The 18339-nt window shown below is 58.7% G+C and overlaps 7 protein-coding genes across 7 annotated transcripts; 3 read left to right on the top strand and 4 right to left on the bottom strand.

Annotated features, from left to right (window-relative positions):
- Positions 1-86: 86 nt before the first annotated feature.
- Positions 87-1421, bottom strand: BDZ90DRAFT_280206 (hypothetical protein; the record flags this gene model as incomplete). The annotated part of the gene is made up of 1 exon (XM_025509254.1): positions 87-1421. One exon carries the CDS (start codon positions 1419-1421, stop codon positions 234-236), a length of 1188 nt encoding a protein of 395 aa, XP_025361324.1. The 3' UTR covers positions 87-233.
- A 1724-nt stretch (positions 1422-3145) lies between these two features.
- BDZ90DRAFT_221221 (hypothetical protein) lies at positions 3146-5759 on the top strand (the record flags this gene model as incomplete). The annotated part of the gene is made up of 2 exons (XM_025504466.1): positions 3146-3316; positions 3396-5759. 2 exons carry the CDS (start codon positions 3146-3148, stop codon positions 5757-5759), a joined length of 2535 nt encoding a protein of 844 aa, XP_025361325.1.
- Positions 5760-7548: 1789 nt separating this feature from the next.
- BDZ90DRAFT_246501 (concanavalin A-like lectin/glucanase) lies at positions 7549-8781 on the top strand (the record flags this gene model as incomplete). The annotated part of the gene is made up of 1 exon (XM_025507563.1): positions 7549-8781. The coding sequence occupies one exon, from the start codon at positions 7549-7551 to the stop codon at positions 8779-8781; it is 1233 nt and encodes a 410-aa protein (XP_025361326.1).
- Positions 8782-9389: 608 nt separating this feature from the next.
- On the bottom strand, positions 9390-12144 carry BDZ90DRAFT_221489 (hypothetical protein; the record flags this gene model as incomplete). The annotated part of the gene is made up of 3 exons (XM_025504480.1): positions 9390-11413; positions 11491-11729; positions 11804-12144. The coding sequence occupies 3 exons, from the start codon at positions 12142-12144 to the stop codon at positions 9390-9392; spliced, it is 2604 nt and encodes an 867-aa protein (XP_025361327.1).
- A 628-nt stretch (positions 12145-12772) lies between these two features.
- On the bottom strand, positions 12773-14713 carry BDZ90DRAFT_280210 (hypothetical protein). The gene is made up of 2 exons (XM_025509255.1): positions 13395-14713; positions 12773-13319 (listed from the first exon to the last, which is right to left on the bottom strand). The coding sequence occupies exons 1-2, from the start codon at positions 14679-14681 to the stop codon at positions 12825-12827; spliced, it is 1782 nt and encodes a 593-aa protein (XP_025361328.1). The 5' UTR covers positions 14682-14713; the 3' UTR covers positions 12773-12824.
- Positions 14714-14950: 237 nt separating this feature from the next.
- On the top strand, positions 14951-15395 carry BDZ90DRAFT_260978 (hypothetical protein; the record flags this gene model as incomplete). The annotated part of the gene is made up of 2 exons (XM_025508323.1): positions 14951-15139; positions 15249-15395. The coding sequence occupies 2 exons, from the start codon at positions 14951-14953 to the stop codon at positions 15393-15395; spliced, it is 336 nt and encodes a 111-aa protein (XP_025361329.1).
- On the bottom strand, positions 15109-18312 carry BDZ90DRAFT_232839 (hypothetical protein). Its single transcript, XM_025506403.1, has 5 exons — positions 17633-18312; positions 16788-17550; positions 16174-16715; positions 15249-16095; positions 15109-15139 (listed from the first exon to the last, which is right to left on the bottom strand). Exons 1-4 carry the CDS (start codon positions 18238-18240, stop codon positions 15543-15545), a joined length of 2466 nt encoding a protein of 821 aa, XP_025361330.1. The 5' UTR covers positions 18241-18312; the 3' UTR covers positions 15109-15139; positions 15249-15542.
- Between the last annotated feature and the right edge of the window lie 27 nt (positions 18313-18339).

Consider the following 18339-nt stretch of genomic DNA (forward strand, 5'->3'; position numbering starts at 1 on the left):
ACATGCAGCGAGAGAGCGAGAAAACACATATGTTTCTACCGATCTTCTGACTCTGTCCCCCCTGCGCTTTGCGGTGTCGCGCGGCATGAAGGGGTCCGAGCGTCATCACGTCCCTGCCTTGACCCCACGTCTCACACGATTGATCCGATACAACGGTACAAATACTCTATAATTACACGAACGGGGCAAAACGATACGAACAAGGGTCCATCTATCGGTATTCTCGGAAATCTCTATGACGCGCGCGGCGATACGAGGCCCAAGCACTCGGTCAAAATGCTCGAGCCGTCCTCAACGGCCTTTGTACCCAGAACAGCCGAGTCGAGTCGCTTCTCGGCAGCGAGGAGAAGAGGCCAAAGCTTTTGGGAGGCAATGAAGACATTGCGCAATCTCTGCCAAGCTTCCTCATCTTGAGGGCGCACAATCCCACCGCCGCTGCTGCCGCGCTCCCGATGCCACTCGACGGCGCGTTGGCAGACCATCTTGAGCTTGTACATGTTCTTGACCTCGGCGCATCGTTCACGCTGCTTGTAGCGCATCTTTTGCTCCTCGGACACGGCCGCTGAAGATCCTCCGTCTTGCGTTTGCCAGTCCATAGCCGATTGGATGCCTGCCAGGAGGGATGGTGACGCGACGAGGTCGGCGGCATTGCGGGGCTCGGTACGGCAGAAGGCTACAGCTGCATCCGTGAGGACGACGTGCAGGGCGTGACGCTGCTCGCGCACCCGAGTCTGGTATGCGGCATTACGAGAAGGACGAGGTGCGGGTGACGCGACAGGGTCAGACGTGGCGCGCTGGTGGTATGACTTTGGCAGCCTTGATGGACCGGCGACGCCAGACTGCTGTTGTTGCGGCTGCTGATAGTGATGGTTGCTTTGCGAGGAGTAAGGCTCCTGCTGCTGGATGTACTGAGGCTGAGTTGCGGGCGTGTCGGGCAGCGTAGGCCAGGCAAAGTATGATGGCTGGAACGGCGTTGTGGGTGTGGCAGGCATGGGCGAATTCGGCATGGTCTGGGACTCGGCGGTGTATGGTGATGAGGAGCCATGGTGGATTTGACTGTACGAAGCTGAGGGTGTGGCCAGGTGGTTTGGCGCAGAGTTCCCTTGGAAGAGTAGCAACGACTGCAGATAGTAGTCTGCGAGGCCCTTGTTGTCTTGCAGAGGTTGATCGCCCACCGGTAGAGCGGGGAGTAGCGGGGCTTGCGACTGGTAGATAGCTGGCGTCGAGGGTGTCCATGGCGCAGTGGATGATTGCGACGTCGATCGCGAGCTCGAGTCGCTGGACTTGGAGCTCATCGACGGAGCTGAAAATATGCCGCCGTAGCTGAGGTGGTGCTGGTATCGATTGTCGCTGTCAGAGCTGGAGCGAGGCATCTGAGGGGAAAGCGTAATTGGCTCGGCCAACGGATATTGAGCGAGCATGGTAGCGAAGGTGAACTGGTAGCACGGAGGCCAGGAAGGATACTCGAGAAGGAAATACGATGATGGGAACGACGGGGGAAAAGTACGTCGAAGATAAGGGCAAGGGGACACTCGAGTTGTCTTTTTGTCATCGTCCATGGGTGCCGGTCGCTGAGCGCTGGCTTGAGCCGGCACTACCCATCAAGGCCGTGAATTGAGATCGTGCCGTCGTCGATCGAGGCTCTCATCTGGTAGAAGACTCCACTCTTTCCCAGATGATTGGTTCAGGCGGCTGAGACACCGCAGGTTTGATTCATCGAGCAGGCTTGCAGACAAGGGTACTTTCCATATGTCCGACAGCGGACCAACCCGCGCAAAGGACCCGATGCAAGGATGCTTCCTCTGTGTTGCGACTGAGCTGCAATCGAAATGGGTGAGACCGCTGCCCGCTGTCAAACAAACAAGCAGATCGCGATGGCAGCCAACGCAGGTAGCCAAGCAGCAAAGATTGCGTACGTGCGTCGAAGGGGCAAACGGGCGACGCGGGCGAAAGGATGCTCAGGATTCTGGGCTAAGGCAACGCGACGCTAGGCGAGGGTATTGCGACAGCGCTTGGACGATGGTGAAACCACGCTCAGACAGTGAGTGCCCAGCCGCTGTTTCAGGTCGGCATCGCAGCGCATGGCGGCCTGGGCCAGCTTAGCTGGTCTTGTTTGTTTGTCCGCTAGTCTCAGATCGGTGAAGTGACAGTCAGGAGCGGCCCGCTGCTTAGTGCAACCCGGTCCGGGTTGAGTGGCAACCCGGCTGCACTCCGAGGGAAAGCGCTATCTGCCCGCTGCCGTCGTTGCCGTCGCTCATCGATGCTTCCTTCGCTTCCAGCCGGCTCGACTCCGCTGCCTCTTTCCCTTCGATTATCGATTGCAGCGGGGCCTCGAATCGCATGCAAGCGTCATCACGCTACGGGCGGAAGTATTCGATCGTCGTACGACCACCCGTGGTCACCGCGATATCGTGGCCAAGCCATTACTGCATGGTGCGCAGATTGCCCTACTGAGAGAGCTCATCATCGCTCGTCTTAGGGCATCGCCGCGATTCTCAGCCAGCACTGCACCTGTGCGTGCGCATCTCAGTCGTTGATTGACTGTCAAACTTTGCACGCAGGGGTCATTCGAGACCCTTTCCCTCAGGTGGAAAGCATTGGCCGAGACAGAAGACGGGTAATGGCGATGGCTGAGGCCGATCCCGTGGGCTTGCATTGCAGCCGCCGCCTCGTTCGCACATCGAAGGGCAAGAGGGCCAAATTCTTTGCCAAGGTCTACGGGCGGTCCAACGGCGGCATCGACTCGCAGTGTTTGTTTGTTCAGTCACACTCTGACAGGCGCAGCCACCTGAAACCAACCCGTAAGCGCACAGAGACGAGCGATTGAGACGACGTGTAGAGCTACCGCTGCATCTGCCGTCGCTCTTGCGAGAGGAGCGTATATAGCAAAGAGGACGCCGACGTTGCCTTCACGTCCCCCTCCAAGAACTTTCCCTCCTCTTCACCACCGTACACCTCCATCGCCATGTCCGGCCTCCTCAAACGCTTGACAAAGAAGGGTGCCACTGAGGTGCCCGTCACTTCGCCCATTGACGAGAAGCCACAAGAGAAGGCTGGCGAGCTCGACAGCGGCCTGCCCGTCCTCAATGCCGACCAGACATGGGATGGCGAGTTTGCTCAACAGCGTCACACGGCCTTTGCCATCATGGCAGAGACGCTCTACCGCTATGCTCAGCGCGAGCGCTTCTTCTCTGACCAGCCTACTGTCTGGAACGGTATCGCGCTCCGTCTCTCCAAGGGCCAATATGTCTCGTGCCCGTCAGAGGACCCGCGCATGGACCCCTGGATCAACGCCCTCGCGGTACTGAATTGCGAGGTGAGTGGGCGCAGGGAACACGGGATTAAATATTTTCCGAGCGCGTCTCTGACATCACATTCTTGTGCCGCGTGCACAGGCCGCCTGCACTATCACTTCTACCGTCGTTGCCGGCATTACCCACACCCTCACACCTGGAACCACCGAGATTGCCCTCTCTGCCGTCGAGCGCGTTCAAGTTGTCGAGACCATCGAGGACCTCGCCACGGTACGCAAGGCACAGGGCGCTGCCTTCGTCCGCCCCGAGGCCAGGCTCATTGTCTGGGCCGACAAGGTCGAAGACCTCATGACAGCCGCTCGCGCCATCGACGCCAAGATGGTTCGCTTCGTCTGGGAGCGCGCCACGGGCAATAAGTCGAACCTTCCTATGAGCAACTCCGGCGGGTCCCTCAGCTCAGCAGCTTCGTCGCAGCACAACTTGGTCCCCACTGAGGGCACTCGTCGCGCCGCTGGGGGTGAGCGTCTCATCACGGTGCAGCCCACGATCGACGAGAAGAGCGAAGGGAACGTCGATCCGGAGCAGCTCGTTACCTACCAGGAACGCGACACTCCTCTCCTCGCGCCGCTTCACCACGGTCTTGGCGTTGCCCTCAACGTCGTCATCGTATCTCTGCTCATTCGTGCGCTCATTTCTGAGACCGCTGTCGACAATGACTACATTCGCCTCGCCATTATCGCCGCCGCACCTGCCCTTTTCATGGTTACCCTCTTCTTCTCTGACAACATCATTGGCGGTCTTCTCCAAATTCTTGGCCCCATTCGTCAGATGTCCCTCAACACTCGCTACTACTCTGGTGTCGCGCCTGAGCGCATGACCGGTGTCCTGCCGCACGTCACGATCCAGATGCCCGTGTACAAGGAGGACCTCGAGGAAGTCCTCGCTCCCACCATTGAATCCCTCAACAAAGCCATCCAGACCTACGAGCTCCAGGGCGGAACCGCCTCAATTCTCGTCTCAGAAGACGGTCTCCTCCTTGTCAGCGAGGAAGAGCGCCAACGCCGCCTGGACTACTATGACCGAAACCAAGTTGCTTGGGTTGCTCGCCCTGGACACAACGTCGATGGCTACATCCGCAAGGGTCGCTTCAAGAAGGCCTCGAACCTCAACTTCACCTGCGCCGTCTCCCTCGCCGTTGAGAACATTCTCGTCGAGAGGCGTCCCGCGGACCTGTCCGAGTGGACCGAGGCCGACGAGAACAAACTCTACGAGGAGGCCTTCCAGGAGGCTCTCGCTGCTGCCCACCCTCTGGCCCGCGGCTCTGGCAACATTCGCATCGGCGAGCTCATCCTGATGATCGACTGTGACACTCGTGTCCCTACCGACTGCTTCCTCGACGCCGCCTCAGAGATGAGCCAGTGCCCCGACGTCGGTATTCTCCAGCACTGCTCTGGTGTTATGCAGGTGACCAAGAACAACTACTTTGAGGCCGGCATTGCCTTCTTCACTCGCACCGTCAACTTCGCAATCTCTTGGGTCGTCGCCAACGGTGACCTCGCTCCATTCATGGGACACAACGCCTTCCTCCGCTGGTCTGCTCTTCAAGAGGTCGCGCAGGTCGACCCTGAAGACGGTGTCAAGAAGGTCTGGGCCGAGACTACTGTATCTGAGGATTTCGAGATGGCTCTCAAGCTGCTCATGAAGGGCTACATTGTCCGCTGGGCTACCTACTCCAACCAAGCCTTCGAAGAGGGTGTCTCGCTTACCTGCGATGATGAGCTCAACCGATGGCAGAAGTACGCCTTTGGTGTCTCCGAGCTTGTCTTCCGACCGATCAAGGACATCTGGCGTGGTCCCATCACCCCTCTCTACCGCAATTTCATGTGGGCCAAGGGCATTCCCATCCACTACAAGTTCTGCGCTACCTCGTACATCTTCTCCTACTACGCCATCGCTGTCGCTCTCCCCCTTACCATCAGTCTCTCCGTCGCTCAGGGCTACTTTGCACCTACTCTCAGCCAGGCCTTTATCCAGCCCTTCCGCATCTTCGTCGCCGTCATCGTCGTATTCAATGGTCTCAACCTCTTTGGCCAGGTCATGGCCAAGTTCCGCAGTCGCTGGTACTCTCTGGGCACGGCGCTCAAGGAGCATCTCATGTGGTTGCCCTTCATGCTTATTTTCTTCACTGGCCTCTCGTACCATGTTCTCACGGCCGTTCTGGCTCATCCATTGGGCTACAACATGACCTGGGGATCTACAAACAAGTCTCTGGACGACTCCAACTTCTTCATCGAGCTGCCTGCGATCTTCAAGAAGTACTGGCGCATGCTGATTGTCGCCGTGGTTACCATTGCCGGCTTCATCATCATCTCAACGACACTGCTTCCCATCGAATGGCAGCTGCACGGCGGTGCCACAGTACTCTTCTGCCCCATCTGGCTGGCTGGCGGCCACATTCTCTACCACATCGCCCTCAACCCCCAGCTGCTGCGCTTCTCCTTCTGAGCGAGAATGGCGCGCGCGGGCCTCGTATTCAATTGCGCTTCACTACCACCACACACTCTGGATAGATTTGTCACGTTCTCTCTTCCCCTCTGTACTATTATTCATCCAATCCATGGAATGTTCCCAGCACATAAAGTTTGCACTCTAAGCGCGACGACAATGTGAGAGTGATCAAGATACGGTGGCACGACGGTGGCAGGGCAGACTTTTGATCGCCGGCCTGACAACATCTCGACCAGCGATCAGGACGAGCGACGAGCTACTGAACGCCACACGCTACAGCAGGCGACCTTTGATAGGCGACGAGCGAGGAGAACAGGCGGCTTACGATAGCGAGGCCGAGGCTCGAGAGGCTCAGACCCTTGAGTGATCGTGACCGCAAATTTCAATTAATCTGTCATTCAATTATTGGCCAATGATAGCACGCTTGTTTTGTTTGGTCCATACGCGACCAAGCCTTGCTTTAGTCCGTGCGCGTCTGTTCCGCTGGCGTCCGTTACATCAAGCGCGTCGACGTATGAGACGACCGGCCATCACGGCCAGGCGAAGCCGCACGATAGGCGAGAACATCTGAATCCTCCGCTGCGCCGCTCCGGAGTCCATGAGCACTCTTACTCCGGTCCAAAGTTCGTTGCCGTGAGACCAGCGGGAGATTTTTCATGCGGGTCATGGCCAACCCGCATGCCCGGCGTCAAGCCTGGGTGCAGAAAGGGAAAGCGCGGCAGGACTAGCGCCCGCAGAATGGTCGCTTCACCCGTGTCTCCGCTCACAAGCATCGTCTCACTTCTTCTCTCGTCCGTGAAGCTCTTATGCAGACCCGAGAGAAGGAACAAACAAGCAAATGGGATCGATGATTCATGCAAGGTAAGATGTGCCCAGACCTCGGTCCTCTCTGTATTGCTTGGCTGATTGCTGGCCGAGACAAGCGGGCAGATCGAGGCCGCGATTGCGAGACGACGCGATGATGCGACACAGGCAAGCGTGCACGGGCGTGCTTGCGCTGCCGGCGCTATCGAGCACCAATGCCTTCCAACTGCGATTTCCGAAGGAGCGGTGTCTGCGTTGCCTTCCCGCCTGCCATGGAAATATTCGACGTGAGACAGGTTCCAAGAAGAGGCGATTCGATGCATCGAGTAGAGGGCTAGCCAAGCGGGCAACGGGACGTCACGCAGCAGCAGACCATCGTCAGCCACCAAGGGTGAACGTTCAGTTCGACGGCCAAACGGTGGCTGAGCAAGGAAGAGGCCGCGACTCGGGCGTGGCAGAGACGATAGGGCGATCGTTCAAGTAGACAGGATCAAAAGACGTCAATTTTCGTCCCTCGTCGATCTTAAATCCTACCATCGCACCACTACCGATTTACACCCCTCGACTAGCCACGATGTCAGCCAACAGCTTCGAGGGCTACGCCTACAATTCGGAGGCGGAGCATATCGTGACTCCACTTCCCCCTGCCGCCTCGTCCTCAGCGGGCTCGGCGCAGCAGCATCAGCAACACCAGCAGCCAGCCTCCGGCACCTCGACGCCGCATTCTCGCTCGCGCGCTCAGAAATGGCAGGGCCACACATCCATTGCGCCCGGCTACTTCGACTCGGCCCTCTCCTCGCCCATGGGCACACCTGGCCCCAACAACCGTCGCGCCTTCCTCGCATCCTCAACTCCCGGCAACAACAGCCCCGTTCTCTCCGCCAACCAGAACCCTTTCGGCGGCAGTGATGGTGGCCTCTACTCGTCAAGTGTGAGCACCGCGAGCCATGAACGAGGCGACAGGCCCGTTCGTCAACGCAAGATGTTCAAATCGCAGCTCTTGCGCGATGGCGAGGAGCCTTACAAGCCGTGGGTCGGCCAAAAGTCCCGCAAGCGCGCCGACCGCAAGGCTTACTGGACTTTCGTGGTCGCCGTCTGCCTCGGCATTGTTGGCGCTGCAGCTCTTGTCGCTACGGGCTACCTTTCGGTCAAGAAGCACAACTTCTGTCTCGTCATGGAGGACAACTTCGAGGGCACAACGATCAATGACAAGATCTGGTTCCACGAGCAGCAAACTGGTGGCTTCGGCAATGGCGAGTTTGAGTACACGACTGCCTCGCCCAACAACTCTTACGTCAAGGATGGCCAGCTTTACATTGTCCCTACTCTCACCGCCGACTCGCTTGGTGAGGGCGCCATCACCAACGGTTACACCCTCAATCTCACTGCCTCGAACACCTGCACCTCCTCCAACACCTCCGACGTCTACTGCGCCGTCGCATCTAACTCGAGCACCGGCGTCGTCCTCCCCCCCGTCCAGTCGGCCCGCCTCATGACCAACTTCAGCACGGCAATTAAGTACGGCCGTGTCGAGATCCGTGCCAAGATGCCTACAGGCAACTGGATCTGGCCCGCATTGTGGATGATGCCCCAATCATCCGTATACGGTACCTGGCCCAAGTCTGGTGAAATCGACATCTTCGAGTCTCGTGGCAACCTGATCAAGTCAAAGGACGACGACACGTACAATGTGATGCACTCGACCCTCCACTGGGGCTTGGACAGCATGACAGATCGCTACCTCAAGACGTCGAAGGTCTACCAGCTCTACCGCAACTGGTACAACCAGCAATTCCACACCTTCGGCCTCGAGTGGACACCGGAGGGCATCTATACCTGGGTGGACACGCCCACGCGCAAGGTCTTCTCCTGGAAGTTCGACCAGAGCTTCTGGGAGCGGGGTCAGTTCCCCACCGTCTCCTCCAACGGCACGGGCTACTCTGACCCCTGGCCCAAGAACTCCCTTGCCGCGCCCTTTGACCAGAAGTTCTACCTCATCATGTCCGTCGCCGTCGGTGGTACCAACGGCTACTTCGACGAGGACGACATGCCCTGGAGCAACAACGCCGACAATGCCAGGAAGGAGTTCTGGAACGCAAAGGACTCGTGGTACCCTACGTGGCCCCAGGCTCCCGAGGACAGGGGTATGCTTGTCGACTACGTCAAGGTGTACCAGCTCGATGGCGTCGATGGTGCCGCGTGCCCGGCCAAGTAGAGCGCCGAAAGGCTGCTCCTTGGACTTCGTATAATATTCCAGCCCTTGTTGCGGGCTCGGTTGCTTTCTTCTCCTATAGACTTTGGTTCGCACGAGGTTCAATGTCACCATATTTCAATCAGTCTTTCGTATGAGTGTGCTCTCCTTACCTCCGACAAGAGGAAGAGATTCGCCGTCACTGAAGTCTGCCAGCAAGGCATCAGTGCGCTGCGCCCCGATGGTCTCATCGAGCTCATCAAAGCAACTTGTTTGATCATGATCGAAGCGTAGGAGACCGTCATCACGTCTTCGGAGCGGAGGCAAAGTCCATTGCACCGCCTGGTTCCAGGCCAACGCAGGTAGGCGAGCAAGACCAAAACGTGACGCGATTTGCGCCGCGCAATCCCGTCCCACTGTAGGCAAGCACGACTTATCCAAAAAGTCGAATGGAATCTCTTTTGTATTAGTACAAGCTCAAAGCAGATGATGAGGCGGTGAGGTGAAGCGAAGCGAAGCTGGCCACTGAGCAAAGCCTCGCTATTTGGGGGCGCCGGCGAGACTGTGTGAAGCTTCGAGCCCTTGCTGGACGCCGTGGCCATGATCATTCTGTAGGCGGAGGCGCAACGTCTTCACGCCGCATGAGTCTCCCCTCTTCGAGGGGATGAAGAGGGTTCGCCTGCTCCCATCTTCCTCCCTCCCTTAGCGCTCCCTCCCAGCTTGGCCAAGAAGCCGGCCACCCTAGCCAGATCCACATCACTGTTCGTCTCGACGGCGTTGACCAAGTCGTCGAGGATGGCCTCGACTTTACCCTCCTCGATGCGAGAGTACATGGCCACCACGCGACGACATTGTGACTCGCGGAGGGTCGACTCGGAGCGCAATTGGGTGATGGAAGTGCGGAGCGTCGCGTTGAGCTGGGTGAGGTAGGAGGTGGCGTAGCGGTATGATGGAAGGATAGCAGAAGGGGGATCGCTGTCCTTCACTGTGCCGAGGACAGAGTCGAGTAGTCCATCCTCGTCGCGCTTCATTTCCCCACTGTCGTGTCGCACCACAAGCTGGTCGATGACACTCTGCTCTACTTCCGGTAGGGCCGGCTGTCCACCCTTCTCCTCCCCGGCGACGGCCCTTCCACTCAGCACTCTCGCCAGTCGTCTCTTCAGATTGCCCACCCTGATCCTTCTCTCGAGTAGCAAAGCAACTTCGGCCTGCTTGCCCTTGACCGCCTTGCGTCTGCTAGTGAGCTCACGCGTGGCAGACTGCAAGTGGCTCTGTGCCGTTGCGAGGGCTTCAGCTTTCGCTGTCAGCTCGGCGGAGGAGGTGGAGGAGAGGCCGTCGAGGATGGAGCGGAGCTGATCGAGGACGTCTTGCGACTTTTGGAGAGGTGCAGCGGGCGGGCGCATGAGAGCCGTGACGAGATCGCTGCGCGATTCTTTGAGGTCTTCCCGGGTCTGAGCACTCAGGTCGCCGGCAGCGGTAGAGCTCGATGCTGCGTTGCTGGTGGAGGTCGAGGGCCCGCCATCGATGCCCCAGTCGCTCGGCTTGAGCCCGAGACAATTAGGCAAATCTTTCCTCGCACCGACCTCGAGCAACATCTTGACCATGCTGCTGTTCCCTTGCCTAGCCGCAATCCCCAATGCAGTCTCCCCATCATCGTCCTGCGCGTCGACGATTGCACTGAACTTGCCTCCCTCATGGCGGGCAATGTACTCCAGCAGGCACGCCAAGTAGTATCTTGCGGGGGTGGCACGACCTTTCAGAGCGGCGACTAGAGCGATGTGGTGTAGGACAGTGCGAGATTTGAAGTCTCGGGTGTGGAGCGTAGGGGAGAGGAGGGTAAGGAGGTCGGGGAAGAGGGAGGCGTCGTATGCGTTGGTGACGAGGACGGAGCGATGCAATGCCGTTTCGCCTGCTGCATTGCCGGCGAAGAGGTTGGCGCCTCCCTCCGAGGTAGGGAGTGCCACGAGCGTCTTGACCAAGGGTAGTCGACAGAGCGCTGAAGCCCAGTGCAAGGCCGTGTGCCCGTGGTCGTCAATTACCAAGTCAATGCACGGGGCAGGTCCGCCTTCGTCATTTGAGGAGGCTGCCCCGCCCAGGCTGACCGCGGCACGAAGCTCATTGAGGATTGTGTTGAGTCGCTCGACTGGCGTGCCCTGTTGCGCTGCTCTATCCTCGCCTTCGTCCTCCATGAAGTAGGAGACGAGTCGCTCTTTCATCCTCTTCTCGCCCTCGTCCTCTGAGCGTACAGGCTGTGGTCGATCTGCGAAGCGTGCATTTCCTGCCTTCCCTACCAGCTCGTCTGGGGGGCCTAGAGGTACGCGATGTAGGCGCGGATGTGAGGCTCCTCTGAATGACGACTCGGGGCTAACCAGGGCCGCGAGGTCCTTGACCGGTGAGGGACCAATATCTGCGCGAGGGCGCTTTGAAGGCTGCGATTGCTGTTGCTCGCTGGGTGAGTTGGCCTCGTCCGGCTCTGTGCGCTTGTTCTTGCTCGGTGTAGGAAGTGGGACGCCCTGCGGTGTGTAGCCGTACTCGGAATAGTTGGACAGCGCCTGGCGCATGGTCGAGGTCGAGCCTGGTGGGATTCCTGCGGAGGTCGATGCTGCTGAAGGGCCGGCAGCATCATCGCTTGGAGGAGCTCGAAGCGTGAGGAAGCCTGGCGCAAGGTAGATGGTGGGCAAAGATCAGCATTAGGCAGGCATCATCTCAGCCTGTTCCTCATGCTCTACTCACGAGGCTGCTGGCTCGGTCCCTTCGTCGGCGTTGAGCTCTTGCGAGGCCCGTTCGCGTTGGCTCCAGCATTTGCACCTTTGAAGAGAGCGCTGTTGGCCGGCGCATTGGGATTAGGACGACGCTTCGGCCCAGCCGTCGGGATCGAATCTGCGGTACGCGGGTCGAACTCGAGGACTGGTCGCAGGAGGTGAGCAACGTTGTAGGTCGCTGCGAGCTCTTGAGCGCGACGCAGTGGGATCCTGGCGAGCGAGCGCAAGAGAAAGGTCAGCTGCCTGGCAGGAGCAGTCAATGCATTTCATCACGCCTAACTCACCAAGTCCCCTGGTACTTTCCATACCCGCCCTGAACCTTCTCATGCTCGCCGGTCAAGATCTCCTTCTCGAGAATCTTTGTCCTCTTTGCCTTCTCAATGCCTGCCACCTTGAGGATCTGGGTAGCATTCAGGAAGCCATCAGCGCGTCGGCGCATGACGGCAATGCCGCGAATGGTGATCTCGTAGACGGGTACATTAGAGTACGTGGCAAGGTAGACGAGAGGGGCTGGGCCTGCAAGTGGGGAGGGAGGACGAGGTGGAACACCGCCGGCAGAGGACGAGAGTGGCAACTGTTGCTTCGTGGGCGCCCCTGCTGGGCCGGAAGGCGATGCTGAAGCCATCATCCTGGAAGGAGCGGCGCCGCTCGGGGATGGAGCGTGCCCGTTGCCTGCGCTGTTGGGCTTTCCTGCCGCCGATGACGAGGCGGAGTAGGCGTCTTGAGCAGCAGATGGCACACCAGGTCTCTGCTGGGTGGCATTGAAAGGCAGACGCTGAGCAAAGGGAGGCAACTGCGATTGCGATGCGTTTGACGGCTGCGCTGCTGAGGAAGAGGAAGAGGAGGCTGACGTCGAGGGCTGCTGGTGCTGGTTCTGCTCGACATTGGTCATCCTGACGTCTTCCATGGCGATGGACGACGAGAGGCGACAATGTGAGTGAACGAGTGGTGCGATGAGATGAAAGGTAGATGGTCTTGTCGCGCCAAAGTGTTGGTTGGAGAAGAGGGGGAGAGAGGCGATGGAGAACCGACACGCACACGGCGGATGGCAATCGTCGCCTCATCCGCCGAGCGCGCTTCACCACGGCCACGACGCGCCACCTCTGTTCTTTTGCCTCGACTTCAATTTGGCACGGCCAGACGCGGCGCGAGCGACAGGCGGCGGCGCGGGTGAGAGCGTGGCGAGGACGGGGCCATGGCCAAGGACAAAGACGACCGACGACACCTGTCTACGGTCAAGCAAGGGCAGCAATAGATGGGATGGGATGATAGCATTGTCCGCATAATAATTAAAGATAGTCTATATCAGGCAGATTTCCTCCCTTTCCAGCCTCTGACCCACAGCTGAACTGCCTTAATCATCTCGGCGTGGACTGCCTCGACCTGCCCCGGAGGCTTCGATCCGCCCTTGGTAGGCCCATTCTCATCCCAATGATGCGTCCCATTCGCCACGAGCAAGAAAGGTCGCTCGAGGGTATGCGCCCGCTGCTTGACGCCCGCAAAGTCAACACTGTGCGCCGTAGCGGGGCGCCATGGGTCGAACTCCCCATCTATAAATCCAAGCCTGTCGGTGTGAGCTCCGAGGCTGAAGTTGCCGAGCGAGTTGACGGCGTCAATGTCCGGTCGGGCGGGGATGGTGAAATGCTTGCCTGGTGGAAAGCCGCGTCGGCAGAAGGCCGAGGAGTAGGACAGGTCTACGAGGGAGGAGAGCATCTTCGGCCCGCCAGAGTGGAAGACTGGTGGGTCGCTAGGTGGGTAGGAGGGTGGGGCAACTTGGTGGTAGCCCCATTGAGTGCAGACCTACAGCCAGGGAGTGAAGAGCGAGGCGTCAGCTCAATGTCACTGTGGTACTGTCACACTCTCTCGCATGCTCACCTGGAACATCCACGCCTTGGAGCTCGTGAGCTTCTTATTCTCAATGAAGCTTGTGTAGTCCGCCGAGCCAAAGCACTCATCGGCTGTATGATTCTTAGAGATACACGGATCAATGACCGTCCGCCTGAGGTAGCTGATAAGCCGCAGCGCCTCATCCGGCAGGGCTTCCTCAGTCAAGCCCAGCTCCTTAGCCTTGCTTCTAAGAGGAGCAAGCGCCTTCTCGTCCGTGTGAACCATGCGTTGAATGAAAGTCGCAAAGTCCGGCGGGCTGATCTTGTCGTCCCAATTGACGCTCTGATACTCCCCGAGCGGCAAGGTAACAAGCTGCGCAAAGTCCGCTGGCTCTGTGAGCCCTTTGAGACCGGCCAGCTCTAGTAGAGCCTTGGTCTTGCCCTCGTCCCTGTTGGGCTGCTTCGATCCCTTCCATGGCTCAGGAGCAAGAATTGTATCCATGGCTGCTACGGCTGCCTGTAATGCTTGGCTTGCCGTGGTATTGATGCCCCGTGCGAGGGGATAGAAGTACTCGGGAAAGGACTCGACTGCCGCTATGACTGCGGATGAGGCGAAAGCGCCGTACCACACCTCGGGGAAGAGGACACGCAAATGAGCCGCTCGTGCCCCGGGGTACGAGCCGCCGTAGGCGATATACGGCTGATCATTGCTATTCATGGGCTCGCTTACCCCTTGTAATTTGACGTGGCGTGCAAAGTTGTTCGAGTCTTCAAGGGCCTGACGATTGTTCAGCCATCGCAGCTCGTCGACGCCCCAACCTTCTCCTGGTCCGAAAGCTTCGCGAGGAGGGTACGACTTGCCGTAATATCTATGCTCTAGCACCACGCCAATGCCGCCCGTCTTGGAAGCAAGCAGATCCACGATCCCGTGATCGAGGTAAGGCAGCCTGCCCTCAGCATTCGTCTCGCCTGAGTCGAGGACGTACACTGGGCTGGGGGTGCCAGGGGCTCGGCTGGCATTGTAGTGGCGCAACGAGTACCAGTAGCGCTGCTCGAAGGTCAGGTTCGTTGAACCGTCGAAGTGGTCGAGAGGCTGCGTGAAGGTGCCCGCGACGATGTCTGGGTACGGGTGGGAAGCAGTCGAGTTGAAAGAAGCATCGCCTTGACTCAAATCGAAATCCATGGAGACGTATTCCCCATGCTGAAGGACGGTAGGCTCCTCACGGATGCGGAGCCAGCCGTCTGCGACTGGGTTGGGAAGGCGGAAGGCATCAAATGCCAATGCTGAGGGTGCGACAATCCCCCATAGCAGCGAGAGGCTGCTCAGAGTCCTCATGATGGCTAGCGTGATCAAGGAGGACGAGGAGGTGTCGCTGCACCTTGATTGCCTTGCATGACCTCCCTCCCTCCCCCACGCCTCGACGCGACTCTCATCTCGGCCAACTCCACACGGCGGCCCGTGCGGCGGCTCGAGATTCAGATTCAGATGACTTTATCCTCTTCTTCTCTTCCTGCCCTGACTCGTCAGCCGCACTGCTTCGTGGATTGATCCATCTCATCTTCCTTCCTCCCACTTCTCGGACGCCCACCTTCAATCAGCTCAAAATGCCCTACACGCACATTGTATCTTTCAAGTACCGTTCCGACGTGGACGCCGCCAAGCGACAGGAGGCCTACGATCGTTTCCTCCAACTCAAGCCTAGCTGCGAGACCAAGGAGGGCAAGCCTTACATTCTGGACTTGAAGGCGGGAAAGGGCAACGTGAGCCCAGAAGGAAAGGGACATGGATACGATGTGAGTGCCCCAAAGACGTGGCTGTGCGCTCGAAGTCATCCCTGACCTTTCCCGTGAATTCCTCCCCCCCACTCCTGCCTGCTCCGTTTCCTCGCCGCCTCGCAAACAGCAAATCTTCATCGCCATCTTCGCCAACGAGCGCGACGTGGCCTACTACCTTGGTGAGGACCCCGTCCACTTGGAGTACATGGACTTCGTCAAGCCCTTGTTGGAGGACGCCTTCATCTTTGACTTTACGGATCTGGAGCAGAAGTAGGCGGGCCATCCTGTACTGACGCAAATACAGATGGGACAGGTCGTATGTTTGATTGAAGAACGATGAGACGATTGACGACGATGATGCTTTTCAATGCTTCACAAAGGAGGCAACACTGCCCTCACCCACTCTCTCTACCGCCGACGCTCACCCCTGCATTTTGAGATCCAACTCCCTAGCGACAGCCGCGTACTTATCCCTGGTCTCCTCAATTCTCTTTTGCGTGCTCTTTCCCGCCCCATGTCCACTGCCCAGATCGATCCTAGCCAGAATGGGTCGCTCACTCTCCTTCAATTGGTGCTGCAGCTCAGCCACGATCTTGAATGTGTGCAGCGGGGAAACACGATCGTCGTGGTCTCCGGTAAGGAAGATCATCGCCGGGTAGGCGTGACCGCTTCCTGGAGGCTGTATGTTGTGCAGCGGGGAGATGGGGTGAATGAAGTCAAAGTCCTCCGGCACGTCAGGGTCCCCGTAGTCTGCTCGCCAGGCTGCTCCGATTGTGAAGCGGTGGAAGCGAAGCAGGTCCAGAACTCCTACTTCAGCCACTCCAGCACCAATGCCGTGCTCCTCCTTGGCCATGTTCAGGCTGGCCATGACGGTGAGCCCACCATTGGATCCGCCATTGATCGTGATCTTGCCCTTTGCTGCAATCTTCTCGTCTACGAGGTACTTGGCCCCAGAGAGGACGTCTTCGAACGTGCTGTTCGCGCAATCAGGAGGGACACGGTCAGCGTGTCGTCCATACCCCTTACTCTGGCGGGAGTATTGAAGCACTCACTGTTTCTTGTTCGCCCTCCTCCCGCTCTCGTGCCAGGCTTCACCAAACTCTCCACCACCACGCGCGTTCACCCACACCAGCACCCCGCCGAAGGACTTGACCCAGGTCATCATCGAGGGCGAGAAGCCGGGCGACAGGGGGATCTGGAACCCGCCATACGCATATAGCCAAGCAGGAGCAGTTCCGTCGAGCTTGGTGTCTTTGTGATGCGTAATGAAGCAGGGAATCTTCGTCCCGTCCATGGAGGTGAACCAGCGCTGCTCGCTCACATAGTCATTCGGGTCGATACCCTGTACTTTGGTCTCGCGATGCGTCTTGACTCGCGGTGCTTGCTCGCGCTTGCCACCGTCCCATTCAAGACGATGAATCGTGCCGGGGCTGACGAAGGAGGAGGTCGAGACGAAGGAGGTCGTGTCTTCTCGCTTGCCGCTGATTTGACCGATGGAGCCTACGAGGTTGGGCAGGAGACGCTCGATGTGCTTGCCGGAGGTGAGGTCATACAAGTGGAGCTCGTCGATTACGTTTCGCGAGTAGACGAGGAGCTGCGAGCGGCAGGGAAGGGACGGGAGGTTAGCGAGCTGTTCAGCTTCACGTAGGTATGCGCGCAGACTCACCAGCTTGTCATTGTCGAGCACAGTTGCCGAGCCCAGTACGGCGCCGTCCGGCCCCTCCGGAACAAGCTCCTCGATCTTGACCGAATCATCAACGGGCAACGTCCAAGGCTCCGTCGTGGCCTTGGCCTTCGCCGGGTCAAACGTCATTGTTACGATACGGTAGCGCGGAGCATCCTTGTTCGTCATGAGGTAGAACTTGTTGCCGTCATTGGCGAGAAGGCCTAGATTGAAGTCGAATTTGTCCGCCACGCAGAGCCACTTGAGCTCCTTGGGCATCGAGCCGTCCTCGTTGAGGGCCGCAACGAAGTGCCTCGTGCGCGGGTCGGTCGTCTCGCTGTTGGAGATGAACAGAAATTTCCCATCGTCCGTCACTTCTGCTCCCCACATGCCGTTCGGATGGGCTTTGTCAACGCCGAGGATGAGGCGATCCTCGTCCCCTCCCTTCGAGCCCATAGCATGGTAGAAGAGTCGCGCATCGCGATTGGCATCCGTGTCGCTCCCCAAGTCGGCGGCCTGAGCTGGCGGAGGGTAAGTTTGGAAAAGAACGCCAGAGTCATCGTGTAGCCAGGTGACTCCCGAGAACTTGAGCCCAGAAAGAGAGTCGGCCAGACGATCTTTGCCACCCTTGTCGGCTTCCTCTACGGCGGACTCGGTGGGAGCAAAGGGCTTGTCCGTTGAGCGGAAATAGACGCTGTACCAGTCTGATCCTGACTTGCTGACGCCGTATGCAAGGTATTTGCCAGAGTGGGAGAAGGAGAGAACGCTGTATGCGGGACATGAGGGGGAGAGAAAAGGCGTAAGTTGGGGACCACCGCCGCATACCAGCCATGCTAGCGGGGACTCACGTCAAGGCCACAGTGCCATCTTTGCTGAGCTTGTTAGCATCGAAGAAGACCTCTCCTGGCGGTCCGGCGTCTGCTGCGCTACCCCTCTTCTCGACCTCATCAATCTGCTTCGGGTCTGCCTTGAAGATGCGGCTCTGCGACTCGAGCCCAGAGTTGAAGTTGTAATAGAATCGTCCATCGTACTTCAAAGAGGGGCACGAGTATCGCGCATAACTGAAGCTAGCCTCGAGACGCTTCTTGAGCTCGTCTCGCCCCTCAAACTGCTGGATGTACGACTGCGCAAAGTCGGCCTGAGACTCGACCCATTTCTTCGTCTCTGGGCTCTGGTTGGGCGGCGTCTCCAGCCAGCGGTACGGGTCTGCGATCTTCACTTCACCCTGCGCAGCGCTCTTGTAGGTGTCGACCTGGTCACCACGCTGGGCTGGCGGAAAGGGCTTCTTGCTGATGTCCCAGCCGGGCGCCGGGGACAGGTGACTGGGAGTCGTCATGAGGAAGCGTGCAGCGTGGTGCTGAGCGGGTCGGTGGAGGCAGAGAAGGGCGAGGTGGGAGAGGGACAGAAGGCGGGAAGGAGTGCTGAGAAGGCGATGCTGGCGGGCGAGGCCGAGCATCAAGTGGAGAAGGAGCGAGAGAGAGAAGGCGCAGTCGCTGACTTTCTCGAGATGAGGGTTGGGACAGCAACGAGGTCCGCAATCTCCAGCCGCCGACTG

This window comes from Jaminaea rosea (assembly GCF_003144245.1).
Source record: "Jaminaea rosea strain MCA 5214 unplaced genomic scaffold BDZ90scaffold_9, whole genome shotgun sequence".
NCBI lineage: Eukaryota > Fungi > Basidiomycota > Exobasidiomycetes > Microstromatales > Jaminaea > Jaminaea rosea.